Source organism: Pituophis catenifer, unplaced genomic scaffold (assembly GCF_029215685.1).
Source record: "Pituophis catenifer annectens isolate HBS135680 unplaced genomic scaffold, rPitCat1.0.hap2 SCAF_7, whole genome shotgun sequence".
NCBI lineage: Eukaryota > Metazoa > Chordata > Lepidosauria > Squamata > Colubridae > Pituophis > Pituophis catenifer.
The window spans coordinates 6,463,803-6,480,700 of NW_027256887.1; the positions used below are offsets into that span (position 1 = coordinate 6,463,803).

Consider the following 16,898-nt stretch of genomic DNA (forward strand, 5'->3'; position numbering starts at 1 on the left):
ATCTATCTATCATCCATTGATCGATATCTATTATCTATCATCTATATCTATTGATATCATCTATCTATCATCCTATCTATCATTCTCTCTCTCTCTCTCTGTATATCTATCTATCTATCTATCTATCTATCTATCTATCTATCATCTGTCTATTGATCGATATCTATCTTATCTATCTATCATCTATCATCTATATCTATCTAAAGCACATCATAAAACAGATTAAAGTTATTCGGTGATATATGCACTCTCTGTCTCTTTCTGTCTCTAAAACACATTATAAAAGAGATTAATTTTTTTTTCAGTTGCCCTGTATCTCTAGCTATCTATAAATTTTTATTCAGTTTATACAGCTTACCACGCAACCCCAAGTGAGCTTCAGAGTTTATCATAACAATACAAAAATTGTAGGAAAACGCATCGTGCTTTTGGGATAAAAGCAACTGCTTTGTTCAACTTTGTCTGCCTTAAAATATTTGCCTATCATGCCTTGATATTTTATCTGTTGCTTTTATCCCAATAGAACAGGTTGGCAAAGAGAAAGAGAGAGAGACACGTATGCCAGCCTTGGAATGCAATTCACTTCTTGTAATTTTGCAGCGTAGCTTATTATTATCTTTTAATTTGGGATCGGAAGATCATGATGAGTCAGAGACAATTATCACAGCGGGCTCGTAAGGTGGTTCACTATTGATTTTATCAGTCAGGAACACGGTTTGGATTGCAGTTAACAATCCTCTCTATTCTTCCATCTCTTGGACCACTTCCCAGACTAATCTAAACATAGGTAAAGAGAAGAAAAAGAAGGGCCATATAAAAGACATACAGAATGTTCGAGCGGGTGGTGCCAACTCTTTTTTCTAATAACTTTTGAGCCACAGGTTCAAGTAACGCCAGAGACTTGTTCTTTTGAATTTGTCACGTTCGCACCAACACACACACAAAAAGGACAGGGCAGATTGTCCACAGGATTGTATAGCCATAGAAGGGTTTTTTTTAAAAAAAGAGAGAAATATTATCTACGGCTGAGATTTTCTAGTACAAGTAGTCCTGGCCTTACAACCCTTCATTTAGTGACCGTTAGAAGTTGCAACGGCATTGAAAAATGGGGTTTGTGAGCAGTCCTCACACTTACGACCATTGCAGTGTCTCCATGGACATGGCGCTTGGCAACATGAGTTTACGATGGTCGCAACATCCCAGGTTCATAAATGATCGCCATTTGCGGCCTTCCCAGCTGGCTTCCAACCAGCAATGGCGGAAACTGGATTTGCTTAACGACCATCTGTTTCATTTAACAACTGTGGCAAAAACAGTCATAACATTGGGCACTTAAGAACCACCTCACTTAGCAATGGACGTTCTGGACCCAGTTGTGGTCATAAGTCAAGGACTATCTGGGATGGGCTTTGAATGTGAATTAGAGCTAGAATCTTTAGAATGTTGGGCTCTAGTAAAACAGGCCTCCATTTTTGACTGGATACCTCAGTTGAATCAACTTTGGTTCTCAGCTTTCGGGGCAGGGGGTGGAATAACCATTATAGAAAAGTTAGAAACAACCTTATTCAAAATACCAAGCAAAAGAGTTAATATATTACCATTTGCTATGTATCTTTTAAACATGTTCAACATTTTTCTGATTTAACAAATAAGTATCTAGTATTCTTACAAATGAAGTTTGGGCTCAAGAGTTCAAATTGAGGCATGTTTCTTAGAAGAGATTAGAGAGGGAGGGAGGGAGGGTGGGAGAGGGAGAGAGAGAGATGATAGATAGACGATAGACAGACAATAAATAGATAGGTAGACAGACAGATAAAGATGGATGGATGGATGGATCGATCGATGGATCGACGGATCGACGGATCGATGGATGGAAAGATTAGATAGATAGATAGATAGATAGATAGATAGACAGACAGACAGACAGACAGACATAGATGGATAGATTGATGGATAGATTAGATAGAGAGAGAGAGACAGACAGACAGACAGACGCATCAATGGATGGATGGATAGATGGATGAATGGATAGATTAGATAGACAGACAGACAGACAGACAGACAGACAGACAGACAGACAGACAGACAGACAGATGCATCAATGGATGGATGGATAGATGGATGAATGGATTGATTAGATAGATAGATAGGTAGATAGATAGATAGATAGATAGATAGATAGATAGACAGACAGACAGACAGACAGACAGACAGACAGACAGACAGACAGATAACTAAGAGAGACAGATAGAGAGACAAGACAGACCGTGATAAATAGACAGAAGGCAATTGATCAATCTAATATCTAGTAATATCCTCCAGCTCTGCTAATAAAAAATTAAGAAAATTGCCTGGAACCAACATTGCATTAAGTCATATTTAAGTAGGATTGATGGCTGATTTGTTGAAGTTAATTTTTAAACTAAAATTATAGAGGCTTTCAAGAGATTTTATTTTAAATGCATTTCTGATTGCAGAACAGTTCGTTGGAGAAAGCTCTTTAGCGGTATACTTAGCTTACTGTATCTTTAACGTTACAAACAAATACTCAGCGGCATCCCCGGGGTGGGGGTGGGGCCAAACAAATCAGCCTGATGAAAGCAAGCATCCCGCCATTGCAATGCAAGCCCCTCCTCTCTTGTATACGGCATTGTGACATCACCCGCATATCTCAAAGGGGTGGAGCTAGGAGCAGGATGAGAAGACCCTGCTTTCATCACTTTGATTAAAGTAATGGGAACCTGCAAGTCATCTATAGCAGGGGTGTCAAACTCGATTTGATTGAGGGCCGCATCAGGGTTATGTTTGACCTCGGGGAGGGGGGCAGGGGATCTGGCCGGGGAATGTGGCCCGGGTGGTGGCTGGCTCGACATCAGGGGCAGCTTTCAAAACCTGTTACTACCGGTTTGCTCGTGGGTGCTCATGCGCGACACTTCTGCGCATGTGTAGAAGCATCTGGGTGGGTGGGCGGAGCCTACCGCCACTGCCGCTACAGGTTTGCCCAATTCAGGGCGAACTGGTAGCAACCCACCACTGCTCGACATCACTCGTTGAGGCTCTGAGCTCCGTTTTCATTGGCAGAGGGCTGCAGGAGGCCACCGCAATCAAAAACGGAGCCTGGGAGGACCACGAGCAGCCCTCGCGATCTCCATTTTTGCCGGCGGAGGCACCACGGACTAGTCCTTTGTTGTTTCCAGGGTGGCCCCGCAGGCCAGATCTAAGCACTCCGCAGGCCAGGACCAGCCTTGAGTTTTGACACCCCTGATCTATAGAAACACCTCCTTTTTTCTAAATTATTTCTTCTCTGTGTTTGTGTATCTATTCTGTAAAAAGTTTTACAATCAAAAGTGATACTCGCTGTGCATGTCGGTCCTTCCCTAATGAAAAACCACACCCTGCCTGCTTAAGAGAAGATGCCAGCACTCCTTTCTGATTATTTCCATTAGAAGTATTTCAATATAAAATGTAAATATTTGTGCTTAATATCTTTATTAAGACAAAAAGAGATTAACAGACCAGCTGAGGTTTCATTTCCCATTCCTAACGGTAATTGCAATTGCACCAAAATATGAACTGCACAGAAACCTGAGACCAAGCTCCAAAATATTTTTTATATTATTTGTCATGAAACTGAATGCTGGAATCACAATATTTTGAATAAGAGGCATGCCGTTAATCTTTAGATATATATATACGTCGTCACCATGCTTTTCATGATAAAAAATCATATCTTTTGGCACAAGAATTTTAAAGGTTTAAGTGATTGCAAAAATTCTGGGGAAAGATCTTTTTGAAATATCTTATCAGTAGTAATGTACGTTCATGTAAATGCATATCTTCCTTTGCTTCATCTCTTTAGTCCAGAATCGTATATAATTGATATATAATCCAAAATAATTATTTATTCTATATATATATATATTAGATATTACTTATTTCAACTTAGAAAAAAAATGTTACATTTTTTGCAGCTTTGTGCTAGCTTGCCCATTATTTGTGCAACTTTTTTTTATATATTATAAGTCTTATTTCTGAAATATAATATAAGACGTGGTTATAAAAAAGGATTTGAATGATTGCGACTACAGAGATCTACTTTCTTTCAACCGGAAAGTAATTTGTTCAATTTTTATTTTCAAAAGAGATGAAAGATCCTATATTGCCTCTAAACCTCATCAAGCTTTTATGACTAATCACAGTCCTGCATGCATTGAAATACATTTTCTAATTTGTGTTGTATTTCATTATTTGCTGTCATTGGTTTTACACTAGAGTAAGGTAAGTGATTTCATTCCTGCAATATCAGTGCAGCCCCCATCTTCGCAATTGTCATTCCGTTCGCTTAATGCTGATATTGTCGTTTAAAGCTGAAGTTGGCCAACTCCAGCTCTCTTTTCCCTGAAAGTCTTACCTGAAGGGTAATCGTGATTCTGAGTTGCTCTGGGGCTCTAGATACCTGCATGTCAAATAATTGGAATTTTTGCAATACGTTTTGAAAGCTGTTGGGTTGGATCTGTCCGACGTTTACCGAAATTCAAAAGGAAAACAATGGGATTTCTCACTTTCAAAGGAGAGGAATCAGATTAAGAGAGCAATAAGAAGTCAACTGCATCAGAGAAATTATTTAGAATCTATCTGTTGTACACCACAGCAACAGGCTTCTTCTGACTGACCTTCTCTGACCTCGGAAGCTAAGCAGAGGTCAGGACAGGCCTAAGAGACCAAGGAAGCTGTAGGTCAAAAGAACACCTGCGATGAAGGTAGTGGAACACCAATTCCATAATATTTTCGCCCCAAAATTGACGGAAGCCCACTATTCCCTCTTCACGATAGACCCCCTGTTCCTCATGCTCCGAAAATAGCAATAGCCGGAGACTTATATACCGCTTCACAGTTCTTTACAGCCCTCTCTAAGCGGTTTACACAGTTAGCATCTTGCCCCCAACAATCTTGAGTCCTCATTTTACCCACCTCGGAAGGATGGAATGCCGAGTCAACTTTGAGCCGGTCAGGATTGAACTGCTGGCGGTGAGCAGTGAATTAGCCTGCAATACTGCATTCTAACCACTGCGCCACCGCGGCTTAGATAGCAATGGCACTTAAGACTTATACACCTGAGATTATACAATCTGAGTCCTCATTTTACCCACCTCGGAAGGATGGAATGCCGAGTCAACTTTGAGCCGGTCAGGATTGAACTGCTGGCGGTGAGCAGTGAATTAGCCTGCAATGCTGCATTATAACCACTGTGCCACCACGGGAGCTGATAGAGCTGCACATGCAGTAGTAGCCCCTACACAGTACCCTGAGTGGTACATTGACGGCTTGGACGTCTTGACACCTTCCCTCAGGAGGCAGAAAAGTAGCTGTGTTGCCAATCAGTCAGTCGGTTGGTAATATTTATTCTGTCAATGACAAAGGACTGCAGAAGAAACATCTGCAGATATCTTTGGCCAAATAGAAGCATTTAAGGAAGGTGCCCCAACTCAGAAATTGGACTTGCCAATTCTCTTCTCTGGATTTAGCTGGGAGTCGAATCCTGCTATATTTCCAAAGTAATGCCACTTTGTTAGACCTGCAAGTGTGGCTTGCTCATACACAGAGGTCCCCGAGATTAGAAGACCTAAATTTAACCCTGAGCAGGTTTCACATTTCCGTCCAAAAGATACCAAGATGTTCAGCCTGCAATTCAGCCCTTTTGCAGATGGTCTAGTACAGGAGTCGGCAACTTTAAACCCTCAAAGAGCCACAAAGGTCCTAACGAGTCCCCCGGTTCAATTCTGGAGCCGAGCGGAAGTCCGGTTCCCCCACCATAGAGTCTCCTCCTAGTGCGGTGTCCTTTTTCCTCTACCTGTCCTAACCGAAAGTCCTATCAATTGTGGAGCCAACCGAAAAACCCGCCCCTTGCCATAGAGTCTCCTCCTGGCACGCCATGCTTTACCCCCCCCAACCAGAAGCTCCTCTCAAAATTGTGGCGCCGTCCAGCGACAGGGAGCCACAGCAGAGGGATGAAAGAGCCACATGCGGCTCCAGAGCTGTGGGTTGCTGACCCCTGATCTAGTAGTTACATACAATTGCACATTCTTCATTGGTGTAGACCCCTCAATCTACAAAATTAGCACATGGTCAAATGTTACTGTGTGGTGACACTGAGCAGTGGCTCAGTGGCTAAGACACTGAGCTTGTCGATCGAAAGGTCGGCAGTTCAGCGGTTCGAATCCCTAGCGCCACGTAATGGGGTGAGCTCCCGTTACTTGTCTCAGCTTCTGCCAACCTAGCAGTTCGAAAGCAGGTAAAAAATGCAAGTAGAAAAATAGGGACCACCTTTGGTGGGAAGGTAACAGCGTCCCGTGGACCTTTGGTGTTTAATCATGCCGGCCACATGACCACGGAGACGTCTTCGGACAGCGCTGGCTCTTCGGCTTTGAAACAGAGATGAGCACCGCCCCCTAGAGTCTGGAACGACTAGCACATACATGCGAGGGGAACCTTTACTGTTACCTTTTACAAATGTTACTGACTTTTCAGCCAACACTAAAGTTTAGTTATTTTGATCTTGGTCCATGACTGTTAATAGAGTTTTACTTTCTTACTTACCTCACTAATTTTGAAGAGGATTGTTTTGCAAATGTTAATTAAAATCATGGCTGGCTGGGGGATTCTGGGAGTTGAAGTCTACAGGTCTTAAAAGTCACCATGTTTGAGAAACACCTGTCTAGGAGTTAGCCAGCAGTTTATCCTATGACTGGAGAATTTCGATTTACAAATACTCCAAAAATTCCTCTGGGGGTCCCCATGGGGGTCTGTTAGTGGAGAACAGGTTAGTTTATAGCAGGAGAGATGTACAGTAGTGACCAAAATTGTGGAACCTTTGGGGAAAAGTGTATTTTCTAAAACAAGCTAATAACACCACTTTTTTTTTGCAGTAGTATACCATAAAATTATATATCAATGGAAAGATAATGTAATCAAGGATGTAATGCAATAACTTTTATGAAGGAACTGCTATTAGAATGGCAGTTATGGCATAAAGAAGAAAAGTGAAACACGTAGAAAAAATGAGATATACAAAAATTATCAGAAAAAACGAGATATGAAAAAATTATCACCACGTCAGTTAATACCTAGTTGGGTAACCTTTGAATGACGGCCTTACAACGTCTTCCCATGGAGGGAACCAAGTCTTTTAGTTCTGCAGCTGTTATCACGTGAAACCAAGATTGAAGGATGGCTTCTATTAACTGGGTTTTATTGCTGGGTCGCTTCTGACTAACCAGTTTCTTTAGTCGGCTCCATAGATTTTCAATTGGGTGAAGGTCTGGGCTATTCCCAGGCCATTCCAGTAGTGGAATAGGATTATCTTTAAATTCCAAACAAAAATTGGTGTTATTAGCCATCCAACCTCAAAAATACACTTTTCCCAAAAGGTTCCCACAATTTTGGCTACTACTGTAGATCTGAATCTGATCTCAGAATGTCTTTCCTTTATCCTCTGCTAAGTCAACTAGGGAGTGCCACTTTCATTTGTAGCTTAAAATAAGACTGCATTGCACACAAGTGGGTATAAAGGTGAAATCTGAGTTCTTAGTATGGCAAATGTCTTGAGAAAAGGATAGGTTTTACTACACATTGAAGAGATCACAGAATTCAGCCAATCTGTAATTGGCCACTCAGTTGCAGGGTTAGACTGCCATCTAGAGGCTAAAAGGCTGCATGGCGCAGGAATTAACTTTTGCGGCCATAATTTCAGCAAAGGTTGATTTGACAGGTAGTCCTCGATTTACAACGGTTCGTTTAGTGACCGTTCAAAGTTGCAACAGCGCTGAAAAAAAGTGACCGATGACCGTTTTTCATACTTACGACCGTTGCAGCATCCCTGTGGGTCACATGATGAAAATTCAGATGCTTGACAACTGGTTCATATTTATGACGGTCGTAATGTCCTGGAGATTGTGTGATGTTCTTTTGCAACCTTCTGATGAGCAAAGCCGATGGGGAAGCCAGATTCGCTTAACAACCGGGTTACTAACTCAACCACTGCAGTGATTCGCTTAACAACCATGCCAAGAAATAGTCGTAAAATGGGGCAAAACTCACTTAACAAATGTCTCGCTTAGCTACAGAAATTTGGGGTTTAATTGTGGTCGTAAATTGTGGATTACCTGTGTATCTACCTGGGCCATTTCCCAAACAACTAAATAAATAAAGTGAGATTTTTAAAACTGGATGCCTACGAATAATGTAGAAAATACTTCAGTCGTGATAGCTGCTGCCGATTTTTAGAACGTATCTACTTAAGTCAACTGCAAACACAGGGGTGAAATGCTGCCAGTTCGATTCGGTTTGCCCGAACCGGTAGTAAAAAAATGTAAAAAAAAAAAAAAAAAGTTCTGACAATCAGCTAAGCGAGACGCCTGATCATCGGAACTTTTTTTTTATTTATTTTTTTAGCATTTTTTTACTACCGGTTCTCCGGAAGCGGTATTCGGGCAAATAGGTTGTAAAACAATGCTTTTAAAAGGTAAAAAAAGGCTCTGACGATCACAGCTATGGCGCGCGATCGTCAGAACCTTTTTTTTTAACCTTTTAAAAGCATTTTTTACAACCTATTCACCCGAATAGGTTGTAAAAAAATGCTTTAAAAAAGTAAAAAAAAAAAGTTGGCCACACCCACCCAGTCACATTAATCCCCACCCCACCCCACAAAGCCACGCCCACAGAACCGGTAGTAACAAATTTTACATTTCACCACTGTGCAAACATCAATGTTACCACCAGCCTACAGTCAATCATCGTCAATTAACGACCCCCATAATCCCCTGCAGGATGGAGTCTGGGCAACTGAATGGAGCTAGCAGAGTGTTTGAACTGCCGGATGCCCTTCCTGTTGCCAATGCGGAGTTTTATTCAGCAGATACATTCTCATTGTGTCCAGAGAGAGAAATATCTGCCTCTACCTAGGATCAAACTCACAGCCTCCTGATTGTGAGGCGAGAGCTCCACCTCTAGGCCACCGCACCAGTCACCACCAACCTACAGTAACTACAATTAAATCAATATGTGTTGCTCCAAAGTCAGGCTGGAGGGTAGAAGTAAGTAGCTTAATGTTGGGCATCATTATTTGCCCATTATATATTTAGTCCCCTATTCTTTTATGTTCCCTATACTTCACTCTCTCTTTAGCAACTTGATTTATTCCCTAGTATGTTTCAACCATGAATCTGTATGAATGAATCTGCAATCATTAGATCTGAGGTCAGGAGGTGATAACCGATGAAAAGCTTTTGCTCAGTTTCTGAAATTGCTTAACTCATTGTAAGCCGCCCTGAGTCTCCGGAGAAGGGCGGCATATAAATCAAATTAAAAAAAAAAAATGAATTGCAGTGAAATCCCAGCAAGGGTTAATTATAAATGCAGCATATTTAAATTTGAAGAAATTAGCTTGCTTAAGTTCAGCTCAAAGAACATAACTGATAAAAGAGTCACAGCAGGTCAGAAGTGTCATTTGAAACACACGGTAGCATAAGAACTCAATAAATGGGTAATAAAACAGAATGATAAGAATTTTACAGATAATCCTTGATTTATGGCCGCCATTGAGCCCCAAATTTCTGCTGCTAAGGCAGTTGTTAAGTGAATTTTGCTCCATTTTACTTTTTTTTGCCACAATTGTTAAGCGAACGGCCACCGTTGTTAAGTGAATCATGGTGTCGTTAAAAGGGAATCACGGCTTTGCTTGCCGGAAGACGGCTGGGAAGGACACAAATAGTGATCCCATGACCTGCAACAGTCATAAATACATCCACCCAATTTTTTTGATCGGGCGTCCATGGGGGGATTCTGCCACGGTCCTAAGTGTGAAAATCAATCCTAGGTCCAGTGGTGAGCTGCTGCCGGTTCAGACTGGTTCGGGTGAATCTGTAGTTCCGACAATCAGCTGTCCCCACCCACCCTATCCTGTCCTATATTTCCTCCTTTCTGGCTCAGCTGATTCGCGCAGCACAGCTGATTTTCGCGCCTCCCCTGTTCTACTTACTGGGGCTGCCTTAAAAGGTAAGCAGCTGAGCTTCAAATTGCTGTATTTTGAACGCTGCGCACAAGCGTGTTAGGCGCGCACACGATGCACACGATCACCGAACCGGTTGCAGCCCACCACTCCCTAGGTCCCTTTCTTTCGTTGCCGTTTCAGTCCCTGGGAACGGTCGCTCCACAAATGGTTGTAAGCCGTGGAGCTCCCTTGTCTTAAAGGAATCCCTTTTAAAGGCCACGTTCGTGTTGGGGTCGAAGGATTTGCACGGGGTCTTTGCGTTGTGAATTGTGAACGCCAAACTCGCGGTCAAAAGCCAGTGACACTCTTCTCTCCCGCCCTTCTTTCCGTTGTGCAGCACTCGCAAACAAAATTACATGATGAATTTTTCACGGCAACATGGGCTCAGGCATTTCTACAACAGAAGACGACGTTCACTTCTCAGGCGGTCCCCGTGAAGAGCAAGACATGACTTTCCTTTCCCCCCCCCTCCTTCTTTCCCGACCTGTGACATTTTGCTTTCAATCCCCCCACAACCGAACAACCCTGAAAATTTGATTTACGAGGACTTTTTCTCTCCACACGCACATCCCACCCTTTCCCTTCTTGGAGGTATATTTTGAAAGCCTCCCTCAAGGCAGAAAGTTACGCCCTATTTTGTTTTTTCCGCACTGTGATCCTCATGGGAAGCGACTTATTTTTCTCATAGGTAAATGTTTTTGAATGTTGTTGTGTCTGTGAAAAAAAAAAATTGTGATTCTGTTGTAATACCAGTTACAGTGGCAGTATTGGAAGTAAAGCGACTGTTTTGAACAGGAGGAAAAAGAAGAAGAAGAAGAAGAAAAACAAATGCGTAAGCACAAAAAAAGACTTAATATTTAACGTCCGAAAACTACGATATTAAGTACAATTCAGTATTTAAATGCACTGTATTTTGGCTCTGTATCATATTTTATATGATTAAGTTATTCTCGTCCTCTTTGTATCCTCTTCTGCGACTTGAGCACGATGGCACTGCGTTAAACGTCAGGACATTTTGCAGGTGACACCTGCACAACTTACACAAAGCAAAGAAACGCCAGACTCAAACAAATATAATCTCAACAGCCATTGTACGAGACCATGATGTCCTTCATTCCTTCTCCTTGTCTACCTGTTAATCATTGTTTGTGGTAACCCGTCACCGAAACAGAAGCTCCTATTTCCTTGTTGAAAAGTACAGCCGTCCTCCGCGGATGCGTTACTTACAGTAGCTGCCATTTGCTCTCTGTAGTAATGGAGTGATTTGTAAACAGTGGAACGTTTTCTTCTTCGTGTTTCTTTGTGGTTTGTTTCCTTTTTTTTTTTTTTTTTGAGGGTGGGGGGGTTTCATTCCGTATCTTGGATACTGCCTGTACCTCCCACCGGCAACACAATTTATGACCCCACAACTCTTTTAACTGTCTGTAAACTTTCACTCTACAAGGAATCAACTAAACTTCAATGCTTCAATAAAGATGTCAACCAATGATTTAAGGCTGATGATGGTTTTTTTCCCCCCCACCTCACAATTTTATACCAAGGAAAAGGAGTGGAATTTACCTCAGAAAAAAACCTGGTTATTATTTTTTTTTACAGCTATACGTTGATGAGGAAATTTGCATTAAGAGAAAAGCCTACAATTCAGAAAAAATGGAAATGTTAGCAAGATCCTATGATTGGAAACACCTGATTGTCCCAAAGGTGACAAAAAAAAAGGTCCCCCCAAAAAAAGGTGTGGTTTTTTTTTTTTCAAAAGGCAACTGGATTTTTTTTCCCCCTTGAAGACGTTTCGCTTCTCATCCAAGAAGCTTCTTCGGTTCTGTCAGAAGTTCTGTCAGAAGTTCTATCAGAAATCAGAACCGAAGAAGCTTCTTGGATGAGAAGTGAAATGTCTTCAGGAAAAAACAAAAACTAAGTCAAGTTGCCTTTTGAAAAAACCACCTTTGGGACAACCATGACCTGGATGACTGAGCATCTCCATAGAAAATGAAACATCCCACTGCTCCATGTGTGACATTTTTCTCCACAAGCAAATGGAGTGTGACGTTTTTCTCCACAAGCAAATTTCAGTCGTTCTATATCTGTGCAGGTAAACTAAAAAACATTTAAGTGCGGTGAAATTGGGAGTGTGTCTATAGAGACAGATCATAAAACAATTTAATTAATAATACTTGCATGGTATTTAAATTGGAACTAGGTAGTTTGGTGTAATGGTTAAGGCACCAGGCAAGAAAAGGAGAATGTGAGTTTTAGTCCTCGGTTAGTCATGAAAGCTGGCTGGGTGATTTTCGGCCAGGAGACTGTGAATTCTAGCCTGGCTAGGTGGCTCAGTGGCTAAGACGCTGAGCTTGTCGATCAGAAAAGTCGGCAGTTCGGCGGTTCCAATCCCTAGTATAGGTCTCCTGCGTGAACAGGGGGTTGGACTAGATGACCTCCAAGGTCCCTTCCAACTCTGTTACTGTTACTTTGGGCCAATCACCAGGAGACGGTGAGTTCTAGTCCTGCTTTAGGCACGAAAGCCAGCTGGGTGACTTTGGGCCAATCCATCTCAGCCCAACCCACTTCACAGCGTTGTTGTGGGGGAAATTGGCTGGAAGGACGATGGTATGTTGAGTTGTTTGCTGCCTTGAGTTACTTGTAAAAATAATAAAGGTGGGATGCAAATAGAGAGATGATAGATAGATGATAGGTAGGTAGGTAGGTAGGTAGATAGATAGACAGACAGACAGACAGATAGATGATAGGTAGATAGATAGATAGATAGATAGATAGATAGATAGATAGATAGATAGATATGATAGTTACGTGATAGGTAGGTAGGTAGGTAGGTAGGTAGATACGTGATAGATAAAAGACAGATGATAGACAGACAGATAGATAAATAGATATGTGACAGATCTATATGCCTTTTATCTGTCATGTATCTATCAACTATGACAGATAGAGGATAGTAGATAGATAGATAGATAGATAGATAGATAGATAGATAGATAGATAGATAGATATGTGATAGTTATGTGATAGATAAAAGACAGACAGACAGACAAATAGATAGATAGATAGATAGATAGATAGATAGATATGTGATAGTTATGTGATAGATAAAAGACAGACAGACAGAAAGATAGATAGATAGATAGATATGTGATAATTATGTGATAGATAAAAGACAGACAGACAGACAGACAGACAGACAGATAGATAGATAGATAGATATGTGATAGTTATGTGATAGATAAAAGACAGACAGACAGACAGACAGATAGATAGATAGATATGTGATAGTTATGTGATAGATAAAAGACAGACAGACAGACAGATAGATAGATAGATAGATAGATAGATATGTGATAGTTATGTGATAGATAAAAGACAGACAGACAGAAAGATAGATAGATAGATAGATAGATATGTGATAATTATGTGATAGATAAAAGACAGACAGACAGACAGACAGACAGACAGACAGACAGATAGATATGTGATAGTTATGTGATAGATAAAAGACAGACAGACAGACAGACAGATAGATAGATAGATAGATAGATATGTGATAGTTATGTGATAGATAAAAGACAGACAGACAGACAGACAGACAGATAGATAGATAGATAGATAGATAGATAGATAGATATGTGATAGTTATGTAATAGATAAAAGACAGACAAACAGACAGACAGATAGATAAATAGATATGTGAAAGATGTATATGCCTTCTATCTGTCATGTATCTATGACAGATAGAGGATAGATAGATAGATAGATAGATAGATAGATAGATAGATAGATAGATAGATAGACAGATAGACAGAAAGATAGACAATAAACAAATTTACCTTGTGACTCCTGAAGTTTCTAGCTGTTAGAAAGCAGAGCAGAGGTGAACTTCTCCTCTGTGATTCCTAAAATGTGTTAAGCAGCACATTTTGTAATATTAAGATATCTATCAGAACACACTTAACATTTGGCAATGTACACCGAGAGTGCTAGAGAGGAATGTACTGACTTTCATTGCATTGCAACATCTACGGCTTAGCCCGGTTATAAAGCCATTACTTAATTACCTTCTGCCCTTCCATTTGTTTAGAAAGTGATAGGAGCGGGCAGGAGCAGCGGAAACAATGAATGCAATCAGATATGCCTCTATTTCTTCTTTTGTGTTAAGATGTCTGCTGAGCGTTACTCATCACAGGGCCCGCAGCTTGCCAAGACAACGTTTCCAAATGACAGTGCTGACTTCTAAAAAAAAACAAAAAAAAAACCTGTTTAGACATTTTACTTCCTGTAAAGCAGAAAGATTTCCTGCTTCCACTGGTGATGCGTATGACACCAGCAGCTCCCAAAAATGCATATTATCGATATTTGCAGCACTATATCGTGTTCTAGGTCAGGGGTCTCCAACCTTGGCAACTTTAAGACTTGTGGACTTCAACTCCCTTGGGAGTTGGGCGGCATAGAAATATGATTAATTAAATTAAATTAAACTCCCAGAATTCTGCAGCCACAATTCTGGGAATTGAAGTCCACAAGTCTTAAAAGTTGCCAAGGTTGGAGACCCCTGTTTTACCGTGTTTCCCCAAAAATAAGCCCAATCAGGCTTTTGAGCGCATGCACTAAAATAAGCCCTCCCCGAAAATAACCCCTCCCAAAAAATATTTAGCCGCATGCGCAGCCTGTCCCCGCCACTTCCTCTGGTTAGGGAGACAGAGCTGGAAATCAGGTAAGATGGCAAGAAGAGCTCTGTCTTGCTCCATGCGCCGCAAAATAATAAGACCTCCCCAAAAATAAGGCCAAGTACTTATTTTGGGGTTCAAAAAAATATAAGACGGTCTTATTTTCAGGAAAACACGGTAGTTGTCACCAAGGGGGGTGGGGTTCAAACTATTCTCCAAAGCGCCTGAGAGCAGGACAAGAAGTAACGGGTGGAAGATCATTAAAGAGAGAAGTGACCTTGAACTAAGGAGAAATTTCCTGAGCAGTCAGAGTAATTAACCAGTTGAACAACTTGCTTTCAGAAGTTGTGGGTTGCTCCATCACAGGAGCCTTTTAAGAAGAGATTGGACAGCTAGCAGGAATCGGGGGGTGAAATCCAGCAGGTTCTGACAGGTTCTGGAGAACCGGTAGCGGAAATTTTGAGCAGTTCGGAGAACCGGCAGCGGAAATTTTAAGCAGTTCAGAGAACCGGTAGCGGAAATTTTGAGCAGTTCGGAGAACCGGCAGCGGAAATTGTGAGTAGTTCGGAGAACCCGCAAATACCACCTCTGGCTGGCTCCAGAATGGGGAGGGAATGGGGATTTTGCAGTATCCTTCCCCTGGAGTGGGGTGAGAATGGAGGTTTTGCAGTATCCTTCCCCTGCCACGCCCACCGAGCCACGCCCCTCAAGCTACACCACGCCCACCAAGCCACGCCCACAGAACCGGTAGTAAAAAAAAATGGATTTTACCACTGGCTGGAATGATATATTACCTCCTGCTTGAGTCCTTCCGACTCTGTTATTCTCTGTTCTATAGACATACATTTTGAGCTAGAGGCATGGATATTAAAACCCGGACATTTTTCCACCCCTTCACCTGTGATGTTTACACAAGCGTAGTAAAATAGTGTACACTTCGTAACCCGATGCCAATGACAATAAAGAAGAGTCTCTCAAGGCACCTTTAATTCTGTTGTCCATTCTTTAAACCCTCACAATTTTAAACCGAGGGATTGAGAAGGCTTACTACATTCTCCACTTCATACCAAGATTGATAGAATAGCTATAGTGTTCTGTCTAATATAAAGAGAAATAACTGTAGTTTCAGAAAAAAATAAATAACATTTCTTGGGTTTAATTTTACTTGCAGAGCAGCCAAACCAAATAGCACGTATATTGTGAATTTGATATTACAGAGAAAGCATTCGATACAATCGTCCAATGTAATTATTATAACATTAATCGCCTTGAAGTTCCAGTTCTTCCAAAGACATTTCTAACAATGACTTCAAAAATCATTTAAATTCACTCCTAGCAGAATCTCAGAAGGACATAAAACATCAGCCAGTGTATTTAATATAAACATGACTTTGCCTGAGAGTTTGGGTGGGGAAATGGGACCTCCTGTAAAAGGACTTTTAAAGTCATTCCTACCAGAAGTTCCGTAGTACATGAAATATTACGCAGTGTGTTTAATATAAACATTATTTACCTTGAACTCACAGTTCTTTCATGTGGGTGAGAGGCTAGAGCTGAGGAAAAAAATCACTTCAAAACTAATTTACATTCATTCCCTAGTGATTGGTCTAGTGCCGTGATGGCAAACCTATGACACGCGTGCCACAGGTGGCACGTGGAGCCATATTGGTGGGCACGCGAGCGTTACCCTACCTCAGCTGTACTGTGCATGTACGCGCCGGCCTGCTGATTTTTGGGCTTTCTGGGCCTACCAGAGATCGGGAAACAGGCTGTTTCTGGCCTCTGGAGGGCCTTGGGGGGGTGGGGGGAGATTGTTTTTGCCCTCCCCAGGCTCCTAGAAAGGCTCTGGAGCCTGGGTAGAGCAAAAAACGGGCCTACCGGACCATCATGTGGCAAAAATGGGAGCACGGGGGGGGCAGGGCGCTTAGAACTATGGATGTGGGCACGCGTGCGTGTGACCCCACCGCACTCCCCCCACTTTTGGCACGCGATGGCAAAAAGGTTAGCCATCACTGACCTACAAGGTCCCTTCCAACTCTGTAAATCTGTTAAAGGTTACAGACATGAGAGTTTTAGTATCCTCAACTTACGACCCCAATGGACCCCAAAAATTTTTGTTGCTAAGGGAGACATTTGTTAAGTGAGCTTTGACTCATTTTATGACTTTTCTTGCCATG

General features: G+C 41.6%; 1 protein-coding gene across 1 annotated transcript in view; it reads left to right on the plus strand.

Moving 5' to 3' along the window:
- The window catches only part of RELN (reelin), a 290,109-nt gene extending 278,589 nt beyond the window's left edge, over positions 1-11,520 (plus strand). The window contains exon 62 of the mRNA XM_070947738.1: positions 10,386-11,520. Coding sequence (XP_070803839.1) covers positions 10,386-10,485 — 100 coding nt within the window. The 3' untranslated portion in view covers positions 10,486-11,520. The remainder of the gene's footprint in view (positions 1-10,385) is intronic.
- The last annotated feature ends 5,378 nt before the right edge of the window (positions 11,521-16,898 follow it).